Genomic DNA, 25,766 nt, shown 5'->3' with positions numbered 1-25,766 from the left:
CCCCCTTTTTATGGCTCGGAAGCCCACTCTAAACATGACTCCTGAAAAGGCTACTTTCAGAGTATCAGCCCTAAAGTAGGTCCCTCTCCTGCTCCACCACGACTCTGCTGTTTTTGGAAAACTCAGCCCTCCCTCCATGTTGAAAGGGACCCTTGACCAGGAAAAGGCTCCCGTTCCTGTTCTTGGGGAAAAGTTTGGGAATGACCATTTCCAGAATCTTTCCCCCATGTTCCAGAAAAACCTTCGTATGCTAAGGCAAAGGAGCTTCTTATTGCCTGGCAATGTGAACTGGCAGAGGGATGGGGGGGCTGCCTCCTGGGGATGGGCATGTTGCCCCTTCCCACTGCATTTTGTGGGACCTCCACAGGGCAGGAGACACTTCCCCCTCCTCAAAGTCAGGTCTCTTTACAACTAACCTCAACCCCTGGTGACTTCATGCAGGGTCAGTGGACGTAATTTCTTGCAGAAGTGCAGAAGTGACCTGTCTCTGCCCCTTACACCTGTGGCAGCAGAGTGATCCTTGTCTCCTCCTTCCGAGAAGAGCAGGCAGTGTAGTTATTTGCAGAGACAACACAACATCACACAGTAACCAGTCACAAACACACAGCAAGAGGTGAGGGATACAGCAAGTGCACGGGGAGGGGGTGGAACAGGGAAGAGAGTCTCAAATTAAGAAGCAAACGTACCATTAGTTGGATGCTTTGCAAATGACACAGAAAATCGCTTTATGGCTGGCATAGACAAGAGCTCTGGGGAAACAAGAAAAAACGTGCCTTGAGTTAGGGGCCCAGCTGGCCAACTGCCCAAGCTGCAGCACAAGGGGCACCCAGAAGGAGAGGCAGATGGGGGACCAGGCTAAGCTCACCGAGTCCCCAAATTTGTATTGTTTAAGAAAAGGGTATTGAAAGGCCAAGGCTATCCAGTACAGTCTAGCATCTTTAGAACAGCAGAGAAGCCTAAGCCAAACCTTGAGGAAGACAAGGAGATGGCGGATTTCTTTGCATCTCTTCCCAAGCTTCAGGCACTAAGAAATGTGCTTAGCTGCCAGCCCTGGGAGATGCCAACCATCACTGCAGCCTTAACCTTTCCCGTCAGCCAGGCTCAAGCCAGGGGCCCTGCACTCCAAAGGCTGGCCAACCAAGGGCCAAGGACAGGCAGGTGGGCTTCTTCAATATACTTGATCAGATTGGTTGCTGGCTGCATCCACACATGCTTAAGCTTGATTAGTTTTAAGCTTTAGTTATGGGGGGATTCGTTTGTGGTCTCAGTCTGGTCAATTATGATTCAATGTATTATATGAACCCAGAAAGTAGGTTAACTCAGTATCCACATAACACCAGCAAGGCATACTGCCTAGGGGTCTAACTTCTCCCTTCAGTCCTGTTAAACACTGCAATTCCATGACAAGATCTGGAGGACTCCGGTATTCCCCCTTGCATATCCCACACATACAACATAAAAAACACTTTCGGCATCACAGGGCAGGGTATCTGAAAAGGGCCAGCCATCCCCATGCTGGCCAGCCATTCCCAACCTCTCCTGGACCTTCAACATGAGTTGCCTCATCAACCAAACAAGGCCTGGAAAAGGAGAGAGACTGACCTCATCGCAGAGCTCTTGAAGGATTTCAGCATTGTACTATTTCCTACTAGACTGACTACAGGCCCTAAATTCAGACTGAATAATGCTTTGCTGAAGAGGTTCAAGAGAGAGGATTGCCTTTCTTACAGGTCCTGAAAGGAATCAAAGAACCCTGGGGGGGAGGGCACATTTAGGCCCAGAGATTCAATATCCTGCCTGTTTGCTGCAGAAATCGACAGATGGTTATCTAGCCTCCAGCTGGACCCCTCCAGGGAAGGGGAACCCATCTCCTCCCTTAGTACTTGGTTCCAATCCTGAATTCTTTTCCTACCAATCAGAATCAGCCTTTCTTGTAAATTCAGTCCATTATTCTGTGCTGTGGAACAATTAAAAAACAGCTGTTGGGATTCTTCCACATGACACCCTTTCAAATGTCTGAAGAACACTGACGTAGTGGCCCTGGTTTTTCTTTTCCCAGGGCCAGACATGTCCAGTTCTTCAATCAGGACTCAGTAAGATCAGGGAGAGAGGCCTTTTTCTGCGTCTCTACTTTGTGACTCCAGAATCAGGTCTTCTCGGTTGCCACTCCCACTCAGCATTTGCCCTGCAATCAGCAAGACCTGGTTGTTCCAAGAAGCCTTCAAGGACTGAATTGGAGATGCCCCCGGACTTTGGGACTGTTTATACCAGAAGGACGTTTTCTCGGAACACCAGCACCAGCATTTTTTATTATTGGTGCTTTGCTTATATTAAGCCTGGTAATGAAACGGAGAGTATGCCATTTAGAATCAAATCCAGCTGAACTGGCCTTAAACCAGAATAATGAACAATATCTCTGCAGAATTTAATTCCTCATCCTCCAATCATCCTTGCCACCCTTCTCTGAACCTGTTCCATTCTCTGACTCCTTCATACATGGTTTCCATAACTGGATGCTTCAGAAAGTTTTTATAAGTGAAAGAATAAAAATATGCACCGAGAAATTCCCAAAGACGCTGTACAAGCATTATGTAAGACCAGAGTCCCTGTGGGCCACTTAGCTCTCAGCCCTGCAACGCTCACCTCAACTTACATTCTACAGTTGCCTGTCACAAGCAGTGGCCTTGGGATGGAAGTGAGATGTCAGACATTTCACCCCATATCCCTTTTGATTAGATAGGGGCTGCCAGAACCTGTCCCAAGCCTGCAATGCCCAGGACCCGGGGCCCCTACCCCCAGAATCAGAAGATGCACCCACCATCTTTGTATAGAAAGCTGGAGGCAAACTTTTTCCCATGGCTGCGAGCATAATCCTGAAGATTTGGGGCACTGGAGGAGCCTCCCAGGACGGTGGTGCTGAAGAGCCTCGAGCACTGTGACCCTGGAAAGGCAGAGCAGGAGATTAGTTTCTTCACTACTCAAAGAAACCCATTCCAACAGATCTGGGGTCATGAAAAAGAAATCTGACTGCACTGGCGAGCAGAGTCCCTTTTCCCCAAACCCTGGCACAGGACGGCTCCAAAGATCCGAGACACAACCGCGAGCGCTTCTCACCCAGCTAAAGGACAAGGAGAAGGTGTCTCCAAACTTTGGACCAGCAGAAAACCAATGGAGGGTGTGCCTGGCTCCTGACCTTGGCTTGTGGACAAACAGCATCAGCAGAAAACAGTCATGGACCATTACTAGTGCTGAGTAGGTTGCAATAATGAAAACTGGGGAGAATTTTTCACTTTGGAACACTTGGCCAGAAAAAAAAAAGGGAGGACACAGCAGTGATTGATTCAGGTACTCAAGATGTTGGCAATAAGCAGAGGAATAGTCCAAGAAAAATCCTTAAGTGAAGTTCAGAATTAGCTTGTAGGATTCTAATGCCTTTCAAAAGCAGCTTATCAGCTTTACAGAAATAAGTCCTTCATGCAGGATCCCTTCCCCTTCCTCTTCTCTAAGGATCAGTGGACTAGAGCCAGGTCCTCTTCACTGGTGTTCTAGTCCAGCAGTGTGGTGACAAAGCCCCAAACAAATAAGGAAGGTGTGCCTCTTCTGTAGTGACACTTTGGAATGACCTCCCCACCACCGCCATTGATGCTTGGTTGGCCTTGACTCCGCTGGCTTGTGTGTGCGCGCGTTTTCCAGTCTTGACTCCTGGCAACTGCCTGGACCAGTCCCTGCAGTTTTCTTGGCAAGAAAGGGGTTGTCTTTTATCTCCTCCTTCCTGAGAAGAGGGACTGGCCCAAAGTCCCCCAGCCAGGACTAGAACTAACTCATTCCAGAACTCATTCCAGTCTGCCTCCTGGAAATGTTCCCACCCTCTCTCTGTGCTACTCATTGGGAGGAGCATCTCCCTGGCCCCATGAAAACGTCCTCTTAGGCTTCCTTGCAGGATGGAAGGGAATCGTGGCTTTTCCCACTTGCTGCAAGACACGGTCACCATCTCCTCCTGAGAGTTAGTGCTGCTTTACAGTCTGGCTCTTGGCTGCCCAGAAATCTTCCTTGCAGGAACGATTTCCTCTCACTGAAGCACCCAGCGTGCCTAAGGCCCAGCCATCTTTAAGGCTCCCTTCACCCCCTCCCCAAATGGAAGCACAGCTCTGCCTCTCTGCTCAGACCCAAGGGAGGTAAAAGAGCAGAGGAGCATGTTAGAAAAACAGGCATGGCTGCCCTGACATCAGTGTATCCTGGGAAGACACAAAGACTAGTCTGTGTCCCTTTCTGGCCACAGGTGAATCATCTGAATGCCACAGCAGCACAGGCAGGGGTGCTGATGCCCAACAAAGGGGTCAGGCACAACAGCAGCCTTACCAAGGCAACCCAACCAACATAGGTGCCTTCCCAGGCTATTGTCAGATGGAGGACCAAAAGAGAGGCTCTCTTGTTGCTGTTCCCAAGCCCCGAGAGAGCATTCAGGCTGATGGAAAGTCCTCTCTGGCCACATCAAGGGCCAGAGAAGCAGCAGAGCAAAGGAATATTCCCCATGTACCTTCTTCAATCATGAGGGGATGCTGCTTTATCTTCAAGAAGGCATCAATGGAAAATGTGCAACTTCCTGAGTGGGGAGGATCACTGATGTATTCTAAGCCCACCCAGACTGTTCCAACTCTGCCAACCTAACTCTAACCTTTAGAGTGAAAGGTCCCTTTGTTTGGGGGTGGACAAGAACTCCAAAGAAGAAAGCAAGACAGCGCTCCCTCACAGCAGGAGCCCTCCACCTTCTCAGCTGGATCAAGCTATTTTTCAAAACTATCAGGAGCCACCTTAGAGGTCGGTTTTGTGACAAATGTTGAGGGTTGCTGCTTCTGCCTCTTGCTTCTCGTGCCCCATTAGCCTTTCTGCAATGGCTGAACCGAGCTCCCCTCCCTTCCTGCTTGCTCAAGTGCTCAGCGTTGGACTCAGAGCAGGGTCCAGCCTCGAGGCTTCCAGAAAGTGCTGCCGCATGTCAGACCAATCCAAGAGGGAGCAGAAAGGGATTGTCCAGGCATGGAGGAATGCTTTATACCTAAGCCGCTCTGTTTCCCTTCGGACGAATGCCTGGAGTAGGAAAAGAGGCGGTACCCGCCAGATTTGGAGGACTCGGACAGCACCTGCAGAAAGCAGAGACACAAGATGCAGCAGCTCAACTCTTGAAGGGAAGAGAAGACCCATCCTCCTGCACCGCCCCTGGCTGGACTACAGGGAAAGGGGAAGGGGGAGCGGCCGAGATGCCTCAGCACTCCCCGTCTCCACTTCCAACTCCCCTGATTCACCTCCATGGAGCCAGCCTTGCGGTTCCGGATCAGAGGCGACCGTCGCTGAATGCAGACTGGCTCGGAAGGCTGTGGGGACAGTGCCTCTGGCCTGTCCGTCTCATCGCTGCCCCTAGACTCAGCCAGGTCCTCCAGACTCCCCTGCTCCGGCTTTCTGGCCTCCTTCTGTAAGAAAGCACAAGGGCTGTAAGGCCCTGGGGGAGAAGCTCCAAGTGATGGGAACCTCTCTCGGGTGACGAAGGCAGCATTCCCAGACATCAGGGAATGGGAAGCAAGCCAGCCTGGCTTTTGGCAGCCCAGAGCAGAAGTTAGAAAGCAAGCGAGCAAGCGCCCTCCTTCCTTACTTTTACAACATTTACAGTTGAATCGCTTCGTAGACTTATGCCAATATTTTTATCCCTAACGAGCTGCCACCTGTTGATCCCAAATCCAGCAACTTTCCTTGCAACCAATATTGATTCAAAAGAAAGTTCATTTATTGAGAATAAGTGTACAGATCCAAAGCATTGCTAAGACTGATCAAAAGCGCGCCAAAAGCTGTTTTTCTTACTTTCCCCCCCTTACATCGCCCTTAGTTCTTGGTCCTCTGATTCTCTTGCTGGTATGACCTTGAGCATGCCAGAGCTTGTGATAAGGAGCCATCTGCTTTTTAACGGTTTCTCATCCCTACTTCCCCTGCCCTTTTACAATGGCAGAACTGCAGCATGTAAAAAACCATTTTTTTTCTTTTTAAACTAGCCATCTAATAATCTATTCTAAAATCTTGCGAGGATTCTGACATACTGCCCCTCCACAAAAGAGGATGTCAGTCGGATGATTCCTCTTCTTCACTCTAAAAAAGAAAAAGCAAAGAAAAACATAATACAATAACCCTTCTAAATGTTAAGGCTTTGTAGGATAAACATCATAAAATGTTTTAACTAAATGTGGAGCCTTTACATGTTTCTTATCAACCCATTCAGCCACTGATTTGGGAAAATGTTTCCACTGAATTAAAAATTGAACCCCCCCCCCCATGCTTTCTACTGTCCAGTATCTCTTTAACTTCAAAATGTTGTTCTCCTTCAACCATCATCGGTTTAGGCGGTGCTGGGGAGGGATGCCATTGAGATGACTCTTTATAGGGTTTAAGCAGGTCGCAGTGGAACACTGGATGGATTCTTTTAAAGGTAGCAGGCATCTGTAATCGTAGGGCAACTGGATTAATTACTTTATCTATAATAAAAGGCCCCACAAACTTTGGAGCGAGCTTTCTGGAAGGTTGTAATGATTTAAGATGCTTGGTAGATAAAAGAACCTTATCTCCTACTTTCCATTCCTTTTCTGGGGTTCTCTTAGCATCTGCAAATTTCTTGTACGTTGCTTTGGCCTCCTTTAACGACGCAGCAATCTGAGGCCACACTTGTGTCATTTGTTGGACCCATTCATCAACTGAAGTGACTTGAGTGGATTGGTTAGGTAATTCTGGGATTGGTACAAAGTCCTGTCCTGTAGCTATTTTAAAAGGGGTGAGGCCAGTGCTTTGGTGCACTGCATTATTATAAGCTACTTCAGCAAACGGTAACAGCTCATCCCAATTGTCTTGTTGGTAGTTAATGAAACATCTCAAATATTGTTCTAACACTGAGTTCAGACGTTCACATGATCCCGCCGTCTGGGGGTGGTACCCTGAACTCAAGCCTTGCGATGCCCCCAGTAGTTTTAGGAACGCCCTCCAGAACTTGGCAGTAAACTGGACCCCTCGATCCGAAATTATTCGTTCTGGGACACCATGAGCTCGGTAGACGATAACTTAGCCAGTTTGGGTGCTGATGGAAGGGATTGGCATGCCACAAAATGTGCTTGTTTGGAAAAAAGGTCTGTAACTACCCAAATAACTGTCTTTTTGTTGCTTTCAGGCAGGTCTATAATAAAGTCCATGGAAACTTGCTTCCAAGGGGCCCCTGGATTTGCTACTGTCTGTAGAAGCCCCATTGGTTTGCCCCCTCTTTTTTTTGCCATTGCACACGTGAGGCATGTAGCTACATATTCCCCTACATCTTTTCTCATTGTCAGCCACCAAAATTGTCGCCTGAGTAGATGTAATGTCTTCACAAAACCAAAGTGCCCAGCTGTTCTGCTGTCGTGACTTCTTTGCAAGACTCACTTTCTAGCGTCTGCAGGGACATACAGCTTATCTTGCCACCACCATGCCCCTTGTTTGTTCACTAGTAATTGGCTGTTGCTTTTAAACCAATCATCCTGAGCAATCTGGGCGTTTAATTTTTTCAACAATTCTCCTTCTGGTTGTTCTTCACCCCTCTTTTTCTGAGCTCTAGTGACCACCCTTAGGGCTGTTTGGGTACATGGAATTACAGGAGCGACTACTTCCTCTCGCTTGCTGTTGTGTTGAGGCAATCGAGACAGGGCGTCTGCCAGAAAATTTTTTCCCCCAGGAATGTACTTCAGGGAGAAGTTAAATCGATGGAAATATTGTGCCCATCTCATTTGCTTGGGTGACAGCTTCCTCGGTGCAGTCAAAGCTTCTAAATTCTTGTGATCAGTCCAAATTTCAAAGGGATGGGGTGATCCCTCTACAAGTGCCTCCAGCAAACTAACGCCCAGCGCACTGCGAACGCTTCCTTTTCCCACACCAACCAGCGTCTCTCAGTTTCTGAAAATTTCCGGGATATGTATGCACATGGAAACAGCTCCCCCCCGCCCCCTTCTGTAACAACACAGCTCCCACTGCTACATCCGAAGCGTCTGCCTGTATGACAAATGGCTGTTCTGGATCAGGGTGCTTTAAGATCGGTTCAGCTGTGAACAGACAGTTTAAACTTTGAAAAGCTTCCTGGCACTCCTTAGTCCATGCCAGGGGGGCTCCAGGTTTTGATGCCTTCGCTTTGTCCTTGCCCTTGGTTTTCAACAAATCGGTGAGTGGGAGTGCTACTTGGGCAAAGTTGGGTATGAATTGCCGATAGAAGTTAGCAAAGCCCAGGAAACTTTGAAGCTGACGCCTGGTTTTGGGAGCCTCCCAACCTGTGACGTCCCTCACCTTGACCGGGTCCATTTCAATTCCCTGATGCGAAATTCTATACCCCAAATAGTCAATTTGCTGTTTATGAAATTCACATTTGGAGAGCTTGGCATACAATTGAGCCTCCAGTAGCTTTTTAGTACCTTCCTGACCAATTGTACATGTTGCTCCATGGTCTCAGTGTAAATCAGGATATCGTCCAGATAAACCAACACCCCCTGGTATAAATGCTCTTGTAACACCTCATTTATAAGTTGCATAAACACCCCCGCCGCTCCTTTTCATCCGAACGGCATTATTTCATAACGGAAACACCCCAGGGGCGTGTTAAAGGCAGATTTCCATTGATCTCCTTCCCAAATTCGCACCCTGAAGTACGCCTCCCTTAAATCCAGTTTTGTGAAAATTTTCCCTTTGGATAAATGGGCCAACAGATCTTTCATCAAAGGGAGTGGGTACCGGTTGTCAGCAGAAATGGCATTTAGCCCTCTATAATCTGTGCACAAACGTAGGGAGCCATCCTTCTTTTCCCTAAATAACACCGGTGCAGCAATTTGAGAATGCATAGGTACAATAAAGCCCCTCTTTAGATTCTTATCAATGAACTCCCGCAAGGCTTCCAACTCTTTGGGTGTCATTGGATACATTTTCTTCCTTGGAAATTTAGCCCCCGGTTCAATCTCTATGGCACAGTCACAGGCACGATGTGGGGGTAGCTGATCTGACTCCCTTTCGCTAAACACCTCCTGCAGGTCGAGGTATTGCTTGGGAATCTGAGTTGCAGCCTCCCCTGCCTTTTCCCTACTCACAGCACCCATCTCTTCATCTGACAACGTTTCGGTAACTCCTTCAACTTGCACTCCCCCCTCCTTTGGGAAACGCAAGATCTTTTCCTCCCAGTTCACTTCAGGGTTCTTCCATTTTAACCAGTTCATGCCCAGAAGCACTGGGTTGCCTGCCATGGGAGTCACTAGGAATTTAATAGTCTCTTTATGGTCCCCCATGGTTAGCTCGAGCTCTTCAGTATGATACTCCACCGGCCCTCCCCCCGCTGGGGATCCATCCAGCTGGGTAAAAATCACAGGGGTTTTGAGTCTCTTTAAGTGGAGTCCCAAACCCCGGGCGAGGGCGGAATTAATCAGATTTCGGGAGCAGCCAGAATCTATCAGCGCCCACATCTTTGTCCTCACCACCACTTTGTCCTCACCACCCTTAGTTCCACCCACATTTTAATGGGACTCACCCCCATCTCTTCGCTTTCCGAGTCCTCTTGTGAGCTGCTTTCTTTCTCCGGGAGAGCAGCCGCTTGTCGGAGAGAGAGCGGAGCTAACAATTTCCGGGTATTGCCACCGCCGCGTGTTGCCGCTCTAGCTCCCGTCTCGCTGCCTACCGCCGCTGACTCCTTCTTGCCGGGCTTCGAAGACTTCGGCCCCTTCCGCTCCATCTTCTTGCCTCCTTGCTCCGTCTTTGCTTTAGGGCACGCAGCGGCAAAGTGCCCCGGCTCTCCGCAGTTGAAACAGACGCGCTGGCTCCTGCTACTTCCTGGCGCACTAGTCTTCGCCTTGGGCGCCGCCTTCTTTGTGCCGGGTAAGGGCGGAAGTCGGGTTCTTGCTTCTATGGTGCGCCATTGCTCCTCCACCTCGCCGGCCATAGCGACCCATCCATTAAAGGTTTTGGGGAAACCCCGGCACACCACGCGCTGCAACAACTCGGGTTGCAAGCCTCTCTGGAAAAACTCGATCAGGAGCTCTTCAGGCACGTGAGGCAGCCTTTGAGCCAACCCCCGAAATTCGTAGGCGTACTCTGATACTGACTTGGACCCCTGCTTCAGCCTTTCCAGGTCACGTCGTGCTTTAAGCGCCACGCATGGGTCTTCAGAGCGTGCGCAGAGAGCCGCCATGAAATCCTCTAATCTCCTTAAAGCCCGGTCCTTCGCCCTGTGCAGGCCAACCACCCATTCTGCAGCCGTACCTTCAAAAAAACTGGACACATAGGAGACCTTCTCTTCCTCGCTGCGGAACAGACCTCCATAGCCTTCCATGTAGATCCGCACCTGGGTGATAAAGCAAGCCAGCTGCTCAGCATCTCCCCCGAATTTCATGGAGATGCCCCACTGCTGCATCGGGCTCTTCTTGGTTCTGCTAGGTGTGAGATCCTCCTCCTCCTCCTCGCTGGAGGTCTCACCTTCAGCCGACTGCTCTGCCGCCTCCATACCTCCCAGTGTGGCTGCTGATTCTCGCGTGGGGGGTGTAAATCCCCCTCCAAGCAGTTGATCCACCGCTGCTTTAAGCGCTCGCACATCATCGGATAGGGACCCCATCTGCCCTTCCAATTTCCCCATGCGATCTTTCATCGAAGGGCCTCGTCCCCTTGTCACCGTTGCCTTCGCCCCCGCTTGGGCTTGGCGCGATGATTGCACCGGCTCCTCCTGGGTTATCACCTTCACTTCCAATGGAGGGGGGACCGGTCTCTCTTCTTCTTCCTCAATTACATCGTCAGCCATCCCGCTGCTTGGTTGGTCCCGATCAACGTGAGGCTTTGGACTCCCCGTAGGGCAATCTCCCTGGTGGAAGTCTACACTTGGAGTCTTAGCAAAATGTAACGAGCTGCCACCTGTTGATCCCAAATCCAGCAACTTTCCTTGCAACCAATATTGATTCAAAAGAAAGTTCATTTATTGAGAATAACTGTACAGATCCAAAGCATTGCTAAGACTGATCAAAAGCGCGCCAAAAGCTGTTTTTCTTACTTTCCCCCCCCTACATCGCCCTTAGTTCTTGGTCCTCTGATTCTCTTGCTGGTATGACCTTGAGCATGCCAGAGCTTGTGATAAGGAGCCATCTGCTTTTTAACTCTCATCCCTACTCCCCCCCCGCCCCTTTTACAATGGCAGAACCGCAGCATGTAAAAAACCATTTTTTTTCCTTTTTAAACTAGCCATCTAATAATCTATTATAAAATCTTCCGAGGATTCTGACACTTCTCCTCGTGATATTTTTAGTGTATCAGTAATTTTGCTACTAGAGTTAACAAGAGAAGGCTGCAGCGGCTTCTCACTCTGACACTCCTCCTGCAGCACGAGCAGGCCTACGACCTCCAGGGCTGGGCATGTTGCAGGTGATACCCAGCCTTGGCATCTAATTGCCACCCTTGCCCTCTGAAGAAAGGGCGGCACTCAGCTCTCCTGTGGAGGTGCAAGCTCACCTCTGCTGACGCTGGGCGAAAGCCGCATCCCGCAGGGGCACTGCCTTCCCCTTCACAGCCTTTCACTCCAGGACTGAAATGCAGCTCCACGTGGAACCTCTCCTCGGACGATGGATCCTGTGGAGGCAGCAACCCTTGGATGGAGACAAGACCAAAGGGCTTGGTTGGCCCCCGATGCCCAGCTGGCCCCTCCCTCACCTTGTTGTTATCTTCATACAGCATGATGACGATCTGGGTCATGTAGTTCAGCTCTGAAATGGCACCCAGGTAATCCATGGCTCTCTTCCACTGGGGATCTTTCGATGCCTGGCATGCAGAGGGGTCAGAGGGAGGCAGAACTGAAACACCGGCAAAGCTGGGCACGGGCCCTCAGCAGCAGTGCCTTGGGAGAATCCCCCTCCCTTCCCTCCCAGTCCTGACTTGGGCCTTTAGACAAAGGCAGCTACCATTTTTTCCACAACCCCATGGAAGGATATGGCTCCAAAGCCCATCACGCCGTCAGCCTGTTCCCTTCATGAGATCAGGACCAAAGGGGGTTGGCAAGGGAGCTAGCTGCTAATGAAGACTCAGCAGCAACCAAAGAGAGACCATCTCCAGCCCAAGTGACTCAACCCCTGCATCTCTCAGGGACGTAAGAAACTCCTGGCTCAGAAGCCCCCATCAGTGGGGTTTGTGCTGAGAAATGGACAAAAACCTCTGTGTGACATCCTGGACTTCCTCCAAGAGTTGGCACGCCCAAAGTGCCCTGGCTGCCACCCCACTGCAGCTGCCTCTCGCTTACATCCAGCAGGCCTCCATAGCGGAAGATGCTAAGCAGGGAGTGGACGTGGCTCTCGCTGGTGAAGTACAAACGTGTCCGAACATGGCGCCCTGGAGACAGGACTCCCCTTGAATACCTGAAAGCAGAGCAGCCGAGGCAGCGTGAGTCACCCTGCTCTGCCTGGGCAGGCAGGGCTTGGTCACGAAGGCACCTTCTCCAGGCCTCTGAGAACCTCAAGGCCCACTCTGCTACACACTGCACATGCAGAACACCAACGCTGAAGCCAGGGGAAGGACAAGAAGGCAGGCCTCTGCCATGGCTGGTCAACAGCTGGCTTGCTGTCTTCAGACAACCCAACCTGTGGAATCTGCCCACTTCTTACAAGGGGTGCAGTTTGTTGACAGACTCGTCCTCGTGGGTTCGCTGCAGGTCCAGCTGGATCTTCCTGATGAGAGGCAGGCAAAAGCCCACAGCAATCTCCAGCTTCTCCTGCTGGCTGATGCCATATTCCTAAGAAAGATCAAAGTGTTTGCAGAGCAGCCTCAGCACAATTCGACCTGATGCTGCTCAGCGGCTGAGGCCAGGGACCACCCAGTACCTGGGGAATGACAATGTCTGCTAGAGCCTTGGAGAGCCGTAGCAACTCAGAGGTGCCTTCCAGCTGCAGGGCGGCGTTGTGCTGTATGTCATACTTGACACAGTCATAGATATCAGGGATCTTGCTGATATCGTAACGCCGGTTCTTCAGTCGGAAGTCCTGCTCAAGCTTCCTCCAGCGCTGCAGCATCAGCTCCAGGGTCTCACTGTGGTACAGCTGAAGGTCTGCAAAACCCAGAGCGACTGCGTCAGCTCCAGAGCTAAGGGGACACACAGGCAGGTCTTGGGGGGCGCTGGGAGACCACAAGGTCATTTGCAAAAGCAACAGCAGACCAGCCATTTTTTAAAAATTCCTGAGTGTCTGCCAGCTGCAGCAACAAAGATACTCCCGCTCAAGCACTACATTAGGCTTTGGGAATAAAGAAAAGTTGGGGAAAGCAGAAGAGCAAATTCTCTTTGGAGAGAAGAGACAAATTCTAGGGACTCCTGAGCAATGTGCATGTTTAGCCCTCCCCCACCCCCAGCACTTTGCACCTGGCACAAGCTACTGGACCTCAAGAGCTATAATTAAAAAAGCAAAGAAGATCCAGCCAGGCTGCCCGTTGTCTCTCTGCTTTTCTCTACTCCAAAGGAAATGGCTCTTATACCAGCAGACTTTGGGTCTTCCAGACGTTTCTGGATCTGGGAAGTGAGGCTCTCAATCAGCTCGAAGACCTGATCGCAGGTCTCCACTGGATTCCTGATGATTCCCATGGACCTGATGAGCGAGGCACTGCCTGTTGGTGCCAGCTGAAGAGAAATCAGAGCAAAGGATCAATGGCGCACTTGACAGTCCAACAACGCTACTGCCAATTGGCTCCACAATGGTCAGCATGCATTGACTGTCACATCAGTCACCTCTGGACATTGAAACTGAAAGCAGCTGCCACTCTGGAAATCGAACTTTATTTTGACTCTGTTTTAGGTAATGGCTGCGTACCTGGTTTCTTTGATCAAGCAAACAGCAACAATGCAAGAATCCTTACTGGATGTGACACTTAACCTGAGCTCGTTGGGAAGCCAAAACCCCTTGCTGGATATGCCGAGCCAGTAACAAGTTTTGAAAATAATGGCTATAATCCAACTGGTTTTGAATTAAAGTGGTAGATGTGCAACTATTCCAATTCACAAGGGTTAGGAAGACATTTCACTTCAATGTCCTGAAAAACACCTTACTTCTATGCCAACCTTAGTAGCTGCACGTATCTATATACTTCTATCTTCTTCAGAATGTTTATGAACTCTTGTTACATTATTCTAACTGGATGCCAGTGAAGACATGCCCAACTTGTTTTTGGTAAAGTTTCATTTCTGACAGTTTTTAAGGTAAGAAAAAAAAGATGATACGTTCCTAAATCCTGCATAAACTCTGCAAGCTTCAATTCAGGTTTGTTGAAAACTGAATTATGTTACAATCCTTAACAGGAATTACATGCAGCACTGAAAATTGCTACTCTGCCTCCAGCATTGTTAATAGTTTCATAAAGCTATTCTTATTGCTGAATGCCTTTAACTGAATTGCTGCTATTCACTGGTGACAGCATTGTATTGGGGTAAAATAAGACATTGGCAATCAGAATTCTTTCCTATTTATTAAGAGTGCAATATGCCAAGCGACGTTCAAACCTTAAAGAGGAACAGCTGGTTCCTCAAGAGGCTTATGTTCAGATCTTCTGTCCATCTTGTCCAGCCCAGGACTAGATACCAGATAGTAACAAAGCATAACCTTCTTTGTGTGGGAACCTCTTTATTCCTGGATGCCACTTCCTTAGAAACCTGTTGCAAAACATCCTTCCCAACACTCAGAATTTGATGGATTTTTCTTAAAAGGCTTTTAAACCCCTTCCTTTCGTAGTGTCAAGTAGACCGTGACAAAGAGCCTTCAGCTGAGCCCACAGCATTCCCTCCTCAATGTAGGTCTTCTTGGAAAAAGTGCAGCTCTAGCAAGAGAACTCCCCCGGCCTAGAAGGAGGTTTAGGATCTGTTCCCTGGCTGGCTGTCCTCCTCTTTCTCTAAAAGGTGTTTCCTCCGGAGAAGCTGTGTATAAAACCGCAATCTTCAATAAAACCACCACCAATAGAACCAATACTTTTTTAAAAACACATTAAAAATTAAAGTAAAAATACCCTTGTGTTAAGTTTGACTTCATGCACACCTCCATGCAGTTTCCTTGGCAACAGCATGGGAGTGGCTTGCCTTTGCCTTTTTCTAAGATCAATGTTCGATTTCCAAGTTCAGCCTACACCCTGGCATGGACTGGCAATCTCCCATCAAACCCGATCCAAGCCTGACCTTGTTTATCTGGCAAGACTAGTGCTCCCACCAGCCAAGAGAGTCCTACAAATGCCTGAGTGAAGAAGTAGGTCTTCATTTGCTGACTAGCAGAAAGCAACATAGAAGTACCATTCAAAAGAGCGTCACATAAGACCAAACAGCATAGGAGGGACACAAAAGTCCACCTTGAGCCATGGGACCAAAGGGGAATCTCCCATTGACCACAGACAGTCCAGCAGGCAAGAAAGGGCCTACTATCTAATTCCCAAAACATTATGCTGCCCAAGCATTATCCCATGCTCAGAGGTCCAGGAAAATCAACACCGGTAGCACCACTGGTAGCACTCTACATCTCTCTCTCTCCCAGCAAAGGTAACAGATCAGAGAAATTGAGTCTGCTTCTGTGGAATATCCCAAAGAAAAGCCAAACTAAAATGGATCTAAAGAACATGGCTTCTTCCATGTGGCTGGATGGGCATCTTGCCCAGGAAAAGGGTATCTGGAATTGGGTGACAGCTGTCCAACCTCAGAATCCAGACTCTCTCAGTCCCTGACTTAGCCAGTTAGGCTGTTCCTGCTAGATCTTTACAGCTGCGACCAGCCAGAGTTTAGAGAAAAGGCCCTAAGCGTCTTGGCCATGCCTTCAGGAACCTTCCCATCCATACTGAGACTGGGTGACCTGGATCAGGGAGAGGCCAAAGAGCTTTTTCTTCTGTGGCCAGAAAATATTTTGAACGGCAGCCTTGGCAGGGGGCACTTCCTACCACTCCCCTTGGACAGCAGCTCTTTAGGAACAGTGTGCTCTCACAGACGGACGAAAACGTCTGCCACAGAACAGAGCTGCCAGTTCCCTGGAGAAAGTGTATGATTTGCCACAGTGCAATTCTGGGTCATAAACACCTTGGAACCACCCCTTTCAGAGGTCTTCCGTTCAGCCACAGCGCAGCAGAAAGCCAGCCTTTCGATCAGCCACCACAGCCTGATGGAATTACCTTTGGCTACCTTTCTGACTGCTCTTAAAGTTTTGCACGTTTCAACCATTTTGTTGGAATTGGGACGCCTCTCTCAAAGCCATAGAAATGTGCCTTGCCACCTTCTCGTAGTCCTCTGCGCAGAATGAGATGTCCTTCTGCATGATCTCCCGGAGGCGAGCCTTCACCCGGTGCTGGCAGCTGCTGAGAGAGTCACTATCGCTGTCTAGGAGGCCATTCATGTTGGCGCTCTTCACCATCTGCACCAGGATCGGAGTCAGTTCCCCTTCCAGAGCAAGGAGGCCCTGTGGGAAGACCCGGGGATCAGCCTCTCACCTCTGCTCTCTGCTTTGGAAAGGAAGCCCCCGCAGAGTCCCCATCAAATCCCGGCTCTAGCCAGAGCGCTGGGGATGTACTAAGGGTCAGCGGCTCTGGCAGTGCACGGTAGGAGCTGAGCCCTCCTGTAGCCTCTGCTGGCCTAACTACAGCACCCCCAAGAAGACTGCTGCCCAGGAACCTTTGCAAATGCTGCCGCTGTCATCTGGACTCTGCCCTCATCAGAGGCGTAGATCTTGAGATCATGGCGGTATGTGCTGTGTAGTCGAAGAAGGCCGCAGCCTGGAAAGCCAGCATAGTCCCCTGGGCAGGAAAGAGAAGCCCTGTGACTGCTTCAGAAGCGCTGTCATTTCGTTTCCGCAGCACCCTTCCAAAGGGCAGAAAACCCACTGGGTGGGTGGGCCTGCCTGGGCATTTGGCACCACCAAATAGTGCTGCAAGTCAGTGTGCTGGAAGATGTCTCCAGGCAGGCAAAAAGGAGACTGGGATGGACAGGAAGAACCACAGACACCCCTTTTTAAAGCCAACACTCCCTAAATTCCATTCCTGTCATGATCAGCTCATGATTTCACAGCACACACCCAGAAGTCCTCCTCACAAGCACCCACGTGTCCAGTTACCAACCCCCAGTCATCTTCCCTCTACCTTCTGATGTTTTGCTGGCTAGCTGTTCCAGGCAGAGTTCTAGATTCTTGGCCACTTTGGGAGTTGCCCTCGAGGAGCTGCCCTGCTGTCACTTGAGCCCAAGGCACGGAAGACCAGCTAGGCTCAACAGCTGGCAACCCCCCTCAAATGACCTACTGAAGTCAGTGCCATCCTACTCAACAAAATGGAGACCTGGTAGCTGCTGTCAAGAAGGTCTCCTTCTCAATGTCCAGATGGGATCAGCCTCGGATGGCTCTGACCTCAGGGTGTTAACTCAGGGTCACTGGTTCATCTGCAATGGACTCTCTCTTTTGGCTTGAGAGGGAGAGGGAGATGAGATCTCCCCCAACCCACAACGAGGATGGGGGCGTAAAGCAGTCAGAGCAGGAGGGAGAGGAATCTGGCCAAAAGGTCATGTACTCAGCAGGGAAGTGGGGCAACTGCTGAAGGTTGGGGGAGAGGATGTGGGGCTGAAGGCAGGACGCGCACCTCACAGGCAGCTTCCTCCCTTCCTCTGGCCATGTAAGCCTTCCTTGCTGAGGCTGCCAGGGGCTCTTCTCTTTTCAGAGGTCATGTTTTCACTAGCTCCCAACCCTTGCACTAACTTTCTGCCCTTTTGCTGCTTCAGCATAGATCTTGGCTTCCCCAGCTGCTCTTGAACCTATAGTCATGCACTCTGGCCTGGCAGGAAGCTTTTGAGACTCCCACCTGGGGCAGGTGCCAGGGAACATCCATCTGTGGCTGCTATGAGAGTTTCTTAGCTTCAGATGGAAGATCCCAGGATGCCATGGAAGTCCCTGCCAGCAGTTCAGAGCTCTGTGTTTGCTTTCTGCTTTCCATGTGGCATCATCACTGCCTTCAAATGACAGGAGGAGCAGGAAGTGGGATGCCCAAATCTCAGCTAACAGGAGGTTCAGTAGGGAAATCTTGAGGACAAACGGGACTGACACTAAAATGTGCAGCTCAGCCATGTTGCCTAGAGGGAGCAAACCATGTAGAACATCAAGATCTACTATTCACAAAAGGATTTACAAAACTTCTGAATCCTTAAGACCACTTTATCAGGCAAGGCAATTCCACCTGCATCACCATCTTGCCCGAAGAGAAGTTCTGAGGATTCAAAAGTTGGCCTGCTGCCCTAGGACCTCTAGAGACCAGACAGAACTTGTCTTCCAAGGCAACAGCAAGCAGAAATAAAGGGCTATTCCTAATGAGACTTCTTAAGAGCCAATCCTGTCCAAACCGCCGTAATCAGATTCCACCAACCAGTCCAGAAGATAATCTTTGTGCAGATGCAGAGGCACAACCTTCCTTTCTAAGGGGCATCCACTTCAGAGGTGGCAACAAAGACGCTGTCAGCTGCCACCTCTGCAATCCCCAGGCTCACCTTGGCCCCCCGGATACATGCAGCGGAAGGCTCGCCCCAGCTCCTCTGCTTGGACTCTCCCCGCAGGAGTCAGCTCACCCCCCCACTTCAGCACCAGGAGCAGAGAAGGGGAGGCTTCCTTGAGACCTGGACACAGCAGAGAACTAGAGTCATCTCCATCCAGTGCTGGGGCCGGAATGAATATCTACCACCCAGCAAGACTCCCCAACGTCCAGGACCAGAGCAAGGGAGCAAGAACCCCAATGGTGAAACAGGATGGGGGAAAGGGGGAAAGGGGGAAAGTTGTCAGGTGCCTATGAGGGCCGGAAAGCTGCAACCTCAGCTCCAATTTCTGCCCCCAGTCCTGTTGTCAGTTTGGCACTTTCCCCCAAAAGTGGGGATCATTTGGCAAGGGGTGGGGAAGGAAAGCAGTAGTTCCCCTTCCCCACAAGGGTTGGCATTTCAACTGAAGCCCTCGCAGCTTACATTTTCAACTGCTACATAGCATCAATGAGCGAAGAAAACCCTCCGCCTCCCCCATTCACCCACCATGCAGAACGCCAACTCCCTGTGTCTATAGATGTGTGCGTGTGATCAGGGTCAGCATCTTCATCCTACAAAGTTGGCAGTGCTCTTCTGCAACTCACATCCTCCCCCCCACAGCTGCCTGCATGGCCTCCCCTGCCCAGCTGTTGGAACCCAATACCTGCCTTCCTCCTCACTGGATGCCTTCGGCTGCCCATGAGGCAAGTAAGTCAGTTGTACTTTGCGGTTGATGCCAGAAAAGTGCCCATACCTGCCAGAATAACAAAGAACTGCTGTTCTTGGCATGAAACAACTGGTGTTACAATCCGCACCTAAAGTGGAGAGGCTGAAAGGGCACCCAACTCAGTCCCACCCGCCTGGTGTGCTATCCCCCAGCATGCGCTGCTGTGGTGCAAGAGGAAGGTGTTCCTGAACGGGTCCAAGGGAATGCCCCCAGCAGTCAGAGAAAGTCCACTCCTCCTCAGGACGTGCAAGAAGGCGCAAGAGTTGCTTGCAACACTGATCTTATCATCCCACAGTTTTTTGGGGGGGAGGGGGGCTAGGGAGGCAAGTCCCTGCTCACATCTCCAAAACAGTCTTGAGCTGCTCCAATTTGGATTTCTGCTCCTCAGCCACCGAGTCCCCGAGGGCACCCTGCTCCTGCACCAGCAAGCGAGCAATGTCCAGCACCTCCTGTCGGGGCAAAGGCTTGCTCAGGTCTGCAGGCTCAAGTTCTCTAGGAATCAAAGGCACAGGCTCCTTAGCCGGGTCTCTCTGCCATTCAAAAGGGACTCCCCACCCCATCTAGGGAGACAGGCCGCAAGCGTTCCTCAGTCCTACAGTCTAACGGGGGTGGAGATCTTTCCACCGGTCACTTGCGCAGCTCCTCTAAGAGGCCTGTCTGGCTGAGCCCAGGACAAGAGGGGAGCCCTGAAACTCACCTGAAGCTGCTCCGGCTTTTTCAGCTTCAGCTTCCCAGTCTTATAGCCCTCGTATTTTTCAAACAAAATAAAGAACCTGGTAACACCAGAAGCAAAGCAGGTTATTGATACTACTGGTTACTTCATTACATTTATGGGTCTCCCTTTCTGGAGGAGCTCATTTTATCCTGGAACCTTTTGTCCTGCAGAAGAGGAATTGGTTCCAAGTCACCCAGTGAGTCCACTTTTGGAAGAAGACTTGAATCTGGATCTCCAAGTCCCACACTTTACCTTGCCAAGAGTGGTACAGCACCAAGCCTCAGATACACCCCAACTACAGCGAAGAGCATTTCCAAATATGGAGCTACGGATGTGGAAAAAGGCTGAACCCTCATCTCATCTCTTCCATGGATCTAGAGGCTGGGAGCCCCTTACCTGGGATGCTTCACTTCCATCTTCATCTTCTGCTTGGGGGTACGATCACCGTGCCTTATAACTGCAATCACACAGCGTAGTTCCATCCTGCAAGAGAGGTCCTTGAACACCTAGGATGACATCCCACCCTTGGGACAGCACACTGGCACGCCCCCACTCCCCTCCTAAAGGGGTCAGCCCTGGAAGACCCCAAGGCCTCCTCAGGCCGGGAGGACACCTCAGCCACGGGGGCCAAGTATCCTCGTGAGTCTGCCTTCTCAGCAAGAGCCAAAAGAACTCTCCTTTCAGAAGAAAAAGCATTGCATGGACACCATCTCTCTAGCTGGAGCTCTGAAAACCATGTAACTGTGGCACAGAATGCGTGACCTGTATAGGTGTCCTAAATGGAAGCAACTTAATCAGTGTGCAAGAAGGATTCTTTGCTCTGTTGGCTTGGTCCTTGGAGGAAAGATTGTCTCTAAAGGAGAAGCAGCCTTCAGCATAGACCCAACTGCTAATGTGGGCAAGAGAAACTGCAAAGGAGAGTCCCTTAATTAATAAAGCCAGGCAAAGTTTTTTTTTAATCCAGAGGTGCCATTTCATCTTTCTAAATTTAGAACACTGGCATTATAAAACCTCTATCTTTAGTTTTTACAGAATATTTAAAGCTTTTACAAAAGTCCTTGTCATTTTAAGGTTATTGATGACCGAAGGCACCTACATTAGCAGCCGCTGTTCCTACAGCCCCAGAAAATCTTGATCCGTTTTCTTATCATCATCACTGACAAGCAAGAAAAAGAATAGCCAAACACCCTGCCCTGGGATCCCCAACAACGCTGGCCTTGGCATCTGCTTTGGAGTCTGCTATAGCCAAGGCCTTATGACTTAGGCATGAGTTTTATTTGAACTCCAGTAACTTTCACCCAGAAGCGACTGCTCCAAAATCTTAGACAGAGGCATTTCACCTGGTCTGCTTTTGTTACTAGCACTTCCAGGGATTGACCTGGGACATTTTTTGTTCCCAGAAGCTCCTGGAGCTACAGGTCCCTGGGTATCAGTACCAACTCCATATCTTGTAGTTAACAGAAAGTCCAACACAGCAAATAGGACCCCAAACCAATACGAGACCATTCTAAAAACCTTCCCATTAGCCAGTGAGCCAATTTTCACAAATGGTCAGAAATGGATCCCTATGACAAGAACGTGCCTCCTGCTAACGTTGGGATGCTGTCATCCTGCCCTGCTTTCCTAGCAAGAGGCAGTCAGAAGGGAGCGCAGCCAGTGAGGCCAACACTCACATTGTCCCTGAAGTTGTGGGCACAATGGGGATGTCTTCTGCTTCCGTGGGGATGGACCAGGGGATCTGGAACTGAGGAGCCATTTCCCGCATGATGATGTTCCTGGCAGAGAGGAGAGGCTGGTCAGAAACCCTCCTCTTCCCCTTCCCTGGCCTTGCAATGGGTCTCTCCAAAAACAAAGCAACCGGTCTGAGGCAGACTGGATTCAGACCGATCATGCCCTGGCTGGGAAGGACAGTCTGACCCCTCTCTCCTCCCCTTCCAGGAGGTTAGGATTAACTGAAGCACCACACACCCAAGGAGCTTGGCACAGTCGTCATAATACTTCATAGAGTTCTTCACAAAACTGAAGCCATTGACATCACAGACAAAGGATTGGCCGTTGGCCCGCAGTAAGTCAAAGCCGCACACTGTCTGCTGCAAGGGGTGAGACAGGGCCCAAGGGAAGTGAAACATGGGCAACGGGCTTCAAGGGACTCTACAAACATTAGTAGTACCTTAGCCCACACTCTCCCAACCCTACATAGGAACAGCCATGGGATCACAGGAGGCAAACGCTACTGAAAGTGCCTCCATTTCCCCATTGCAGAGTTTTACCAAGAAGATGCAAGGACTGGGGGAACCAGCACCTACAACCTGATACTTCAGCGCCAAGGGAGAACACTGACCAGCACCTTACTATATTTGGGGGGGGGTTCCAAGCCCTGTCCAGGCAGCCTAGGTATTCCAGGCTACAGCAACAGGAACCAATACATTCAGGGAGGGCTCCCAGAGGCCACATGTCAGAGGGAAAGACCAACCTTGAAGGCCACACAGACTTTTCGGGCCACCAGCTTCTCTATGGCTGTTAGCATAACTGGGTAGCGGATCTCCTTTCCTTCGCTATCCCGCTCCACTTTTCCATCAAGAGCCGGGGACTTCCGTGCCTCTGCATGTGCATAGTCAGGACCAACGGTGTAGACCTGAATCGCAGAAGCCGAAGAGCAGCGTGCTCATCCCACTCAGAGCTCCCAAGAGGGCTTCAGAATATTCCTATCTCAGCAGAGCCCTGCAAAGACCCCCTTCCTACCTTGACGTCCGTGCCATCTGTAGGCATAAACTCCTCATAAATATACGATCCAGTCTTCCGCACGCTGCTCTCTGGAGAGTAGACGCTGCTCCGGCTCCCAATCTGAAACAGTCCAGGAACTCCACTAGAGAGGCTACGCTGCACCTCGGAACAGGCAAGTCCCCGTGGTGCTCTGGAGCATCATGATGCCTCACCCAAAGGAGCAAGAGCCACTCTTACACCTGGACAGCAAGGCCAGAAAATGGAGAGAATATGCTCCTCCCGATGCCGCAGGGCAGGAGGGAACAACAAAAGCCAGGGAAGAGTCTCCTGGTTTTCAATCACAAAATGGAATGGCATCCTTTAGTAGTCCATTACACCACTACTTATTTCCCACCAGTGCAGTTTAAGATGGGGAGGATGAAGATGTTATTGTTCAATAAAAATTAATTATATTCCTTTGTACGTAACATAATTACATACATTCACCTTACCCAAACCAAAATTGCTTTAGACAAGATCTTAACCAACTTCTGGAACTCGGGTTTGAACTGTATTGAATATCCAGAGGAAGGAAAGGTACCCCAGAAATGCATCTCACCATGACTTCTCAAATCTAGCACCTGAAGGGGGGCCTAACCACTGTGAACCTGAAGATTCTGGTGCTATTGCAGTGAATCACCACTTGACTATTTGAAATTGATTGTATTATTCTGAGAACTATCTATTGTTTTGCTTGTGATTACTGCTTTTATATTATTCACACGATCTCCTGAACAGAAGTCACAAAAGGCTGTATAGCTCTATACAGATGATACCCAGAACTCTATAAAGATGATACCCAGGACTCTATACAGATGATACCCAGGTACACTGCTATTTGGGAATGCCACCCCACTAACTGGAGGCCTTTGACAAAGCCTCTCACTCATCCAAAAAAGCTGCTTCAGGAGGCCCAACTCAGCCAAAGCTGCAACCTTCTCACCTTGCGGAAAAGCCGTTGGCTACCCCCACCAGCTGAAGTGGGATAGTAGATGTAGACGTTGTGGTCCTCAGCACTGACCGGCTTCTCCACAAAGGGCTTAGGAAAAACGGCACCATTGACCTCCACATGATCCTCCCCCTCCACCAGGTTGCACTCTGCACAAACATACAGGTTCTTCAGGGAGGGGAGACTCTGACCCTCCACCACCTTTTCTTCCTTGGGGAGCTACAGAAGCTCCAGGCTCCCCCAGACACCCCAGGACTGTCCTTGGAGGGGGCTTGGATTGGCTCCCTTGGACTGAGAGGGGAAATGAGCCTGGATCAAGACTGGAAAGCCACTGTGCAAAAAACTGTGAAGGCTGGGGCCTAAGCACACTCCCTCTCAGGCTAAGGGGAGCGGGGCGGGGGGGACATGTCCTGCTGCAAGGAGATAACTGAGGAAAAACAAATTAGAAGGCATTGGGTCCATGTTAATAACGAAACATCTGAAGATGATGTAAGAGGGCTAATTGGTGGTGAGCACATGCTGGAGGTGAATCTGTAGCCTCAAGGAGGATCCAAGGAGAAATAAAAAACAATTCTTGAGCAGACATCACCCTGGAAAGCAGAGTTCTTGGCCCAACTCTTCAGACCTCCCTTCCTCAAGAGAGGAGCCCTCTCCTGAGGATGCTCAGGGCAACAAAGGAGACGGCCCTGCACAACATACTCAGTTTGGTACCAGATTCATCCATTTGCTAGGTTTCCGCAATGTCTCTTAGCCCCCTGCCCCCACTCAACTAGGTTGCACAAATGCAGCCACACGTGTGTTCTCAGACCCTGGTCTGCCTCCGGGGGCTTAGGGCAGTAAAGAGGGCAACCTTCTGTTCATCTGGCAACATACCCACTTGTCTTGCCTCCCAAGTGCCCTCACTGGGCCTGGGAAGTGTTTCTGGCAGAGAGGAGGCTTGGCCCTGCCCGCCCCACACTCACCCTCGGGGTGATCAGGGTCCCGGTTGAGCACCGCATAGCGAGGCAGGTCTATTCCCTCTTCCTGCAGGATCCGGTACACCTCCCGCCTACAGAGGATGGGAACACAGACAGGACTCTCCTCATGAGGGGAGATGGCAAATTCGGGCCTTGCTGCTTCCTGGGTCCACTGGGTGTCCCGGGCTGCTAGTGACATCGCAACAGGAGGCCAGAACATGTCTCAGATTTACTGCATTCTGACTAAAGGTATAAGCTGAGGATTTACTCAGCTCTGTCTGCCTGGCTCTTCCCAGTGGCAGATTGCCTAGTTAACTGAATTCTGGCTTCTGAACTGCTAGCCACCCTAACCTTACACCGCTAGCCAAAATGACCCAAAGACCCGGCGGAAAGAAACAGCCATTTCAGGGGCAGACTCTGTCTCCGGTGCCCGCTGCTGCTGGAAGACAGGCCCTGCTATGGCACTCTAGGGGCACAACATATAAAGCAGCCCATGTTAACTCAGCAAGTTCATCAACCTCCACACCCCTACCTGTCCTGGATGTAATATTGCATATCAAGGTCGTTAATCAAAAAAGGGTTGCGGAGCTTGGCATAAGCAACGGCTTTGTCCAGAGGGAAACCTGAAAGATTCAAGGAGGAAAGCCATGCTCAGCGTGAGCTGGAGGAACCGGGCCAGGGAGAGGACCCAGAACTGAGAGGGAACATACCTTTGGAGTGGAAGGAGATGAGGCAGTCACAGGCTGGCCAGTTCTCCACTGGTTCATTCAGGATGACCTCTTCCCCCATGATCACCACTGTGATGTACTCAAACTTGCACAGCCGCTCCAAGATTTGGGTCATGGGCTTGGACTTGGACTTTTTGGTCATGGCGCAAATGCCAACGACAATCTGCCGTTCTGGGGGCTGGAAGAGAGCCAGCAGCAGCTTCACCCTTGGGCAGTGGGTGTTCTGGCAAAGCTGGGCTCCCCCCCAGTGTCATGTACAAAAGCCAAAAAAGGGCTATTCCCATGAAAGCACATGCAGGCCAGAAGCCAAACAAGGACAGTTTCAAGAGAAGAGAAAGGGGACCTGTGAGGCATAACCCTCCCTTCTAAATGCCC

General features: G+C 50.3%; 1 protein-coding gene across 5 annotated transcripts in view; it reads right to left on the bottom strand.

Moving 5' to 3' along the window:
• PPIP5K1 (diphosphoinositol pentakisphosphate kinase 1) overlaps positions 1-25,766 on the bottom strand; it is a 39,838-nt gene that overhangs the window by 13,031 nt on the left and 1,041 nt on the right. For 3 of the 5 annotated variants that reach the window (XM_088139330.1, XM_088139331.1, XM_088139327.1), the window contains exons 4-28: positions 25,374-25,569; positions 25,196-25,286; positions 24,670-24,755; positions 23,702-23,856; positions 22,738-22,839; positions 22,469-22,630; positions 21,964-22,085; positions 21,669-21,770; positions 20,392-20,478; positions 19,978-20,053; positions 19,620-19,729; positions 19,222-19,307; positions 18,533-18,658; positions 16,682-16,803; positions 16,287-16,469; positions 13,528-13,669; positions 12,882-13,105; positions 12,666-12,793; positions 12,305-12,419; positions 11,722-11,829; positions 11,524-11,640; positions 5,301-5,465; positions 5,054-5,138; positions 2,819-2,941; positions 687-749 (exon numbers count right to left, since the gene is read on the bottom strand). In XM_088139330.1, the coding sequence (XP_087995456.1) occupies positions 687-749; positions 2,819-2,941; positions 5,054-5,138; positions 5,301-5,465; positions 11,524-11,640; positions 11,722-11,829; positions 12,305-12,419; positions 12,666-12,793; positions 12,882-13,105; positions 13,528-13,669; positions 16,287-16,469; positions 16,682-16,803; positions 18,533-18,658; positions 19,222-19,307; positions 19,620-19,729; positions 19,978-20,053; positions 20,392-20,478; positions 21,669-21,770; positions 21,964-22,085; positions 22,469-22,630; positions 22,738-22,839; positions 23,702-23,856; positions 24,670-24,755; positions 25,196-25,286; positions 25,374-25,569 (3,076 nt within the window). The remainder of the gene's footprint in view (positions 1-686; positions 750-2,818; positions 2,942-5,053; positions 5,139-5,300; positions 5,466-11,523; positions 11,641-11,721; positions 11,830-12,304; positions 12,420-12,665; positions 12,794-12,881; positions 13,106-13,527; positions 13,670-16,286; positions 16,470-16,681; positions 16,804-18,532; positions 18,659-19,221; positions 19,308-19,619; positions 19,730-19,977; positions 20,054-20,391; positions 20,479-21,668; positions 21,771-21,963; positions 22,086-22,468; positions 22,631-22,737; positions 22,840-23,701; positions 23,857-24,669; positions 24,756-25,195; positions 25,287-25,373; positions 25,570-25,766) is intronic. The other 2 variants (XM_088139328.1, XM_088139329.1) reach the window with 2 other exon arrangements.

Source organism: Python bivittatus, unplaced genomic scaffold, assembly GCF_059951505.1.
Source record: "Python bivittatus isolate LINGU-HERP-01145 unplaced genomic scaffold, Pbiv_v1 ctg000210_np1212, whole genome shotgun sequence".
In the NCBI taxonomy this organism is placed as follows: Eukaryota; Metazoa; Chordata; class Lepidosauria; order Squamata; family Pythonidae; genus Python; species Python bivittatus.
The sequence above is the reverse complement of the archived record's forward strand: the minus strand, read 5'-3'. Positions and strand labels throughout refer to the sequence as shown.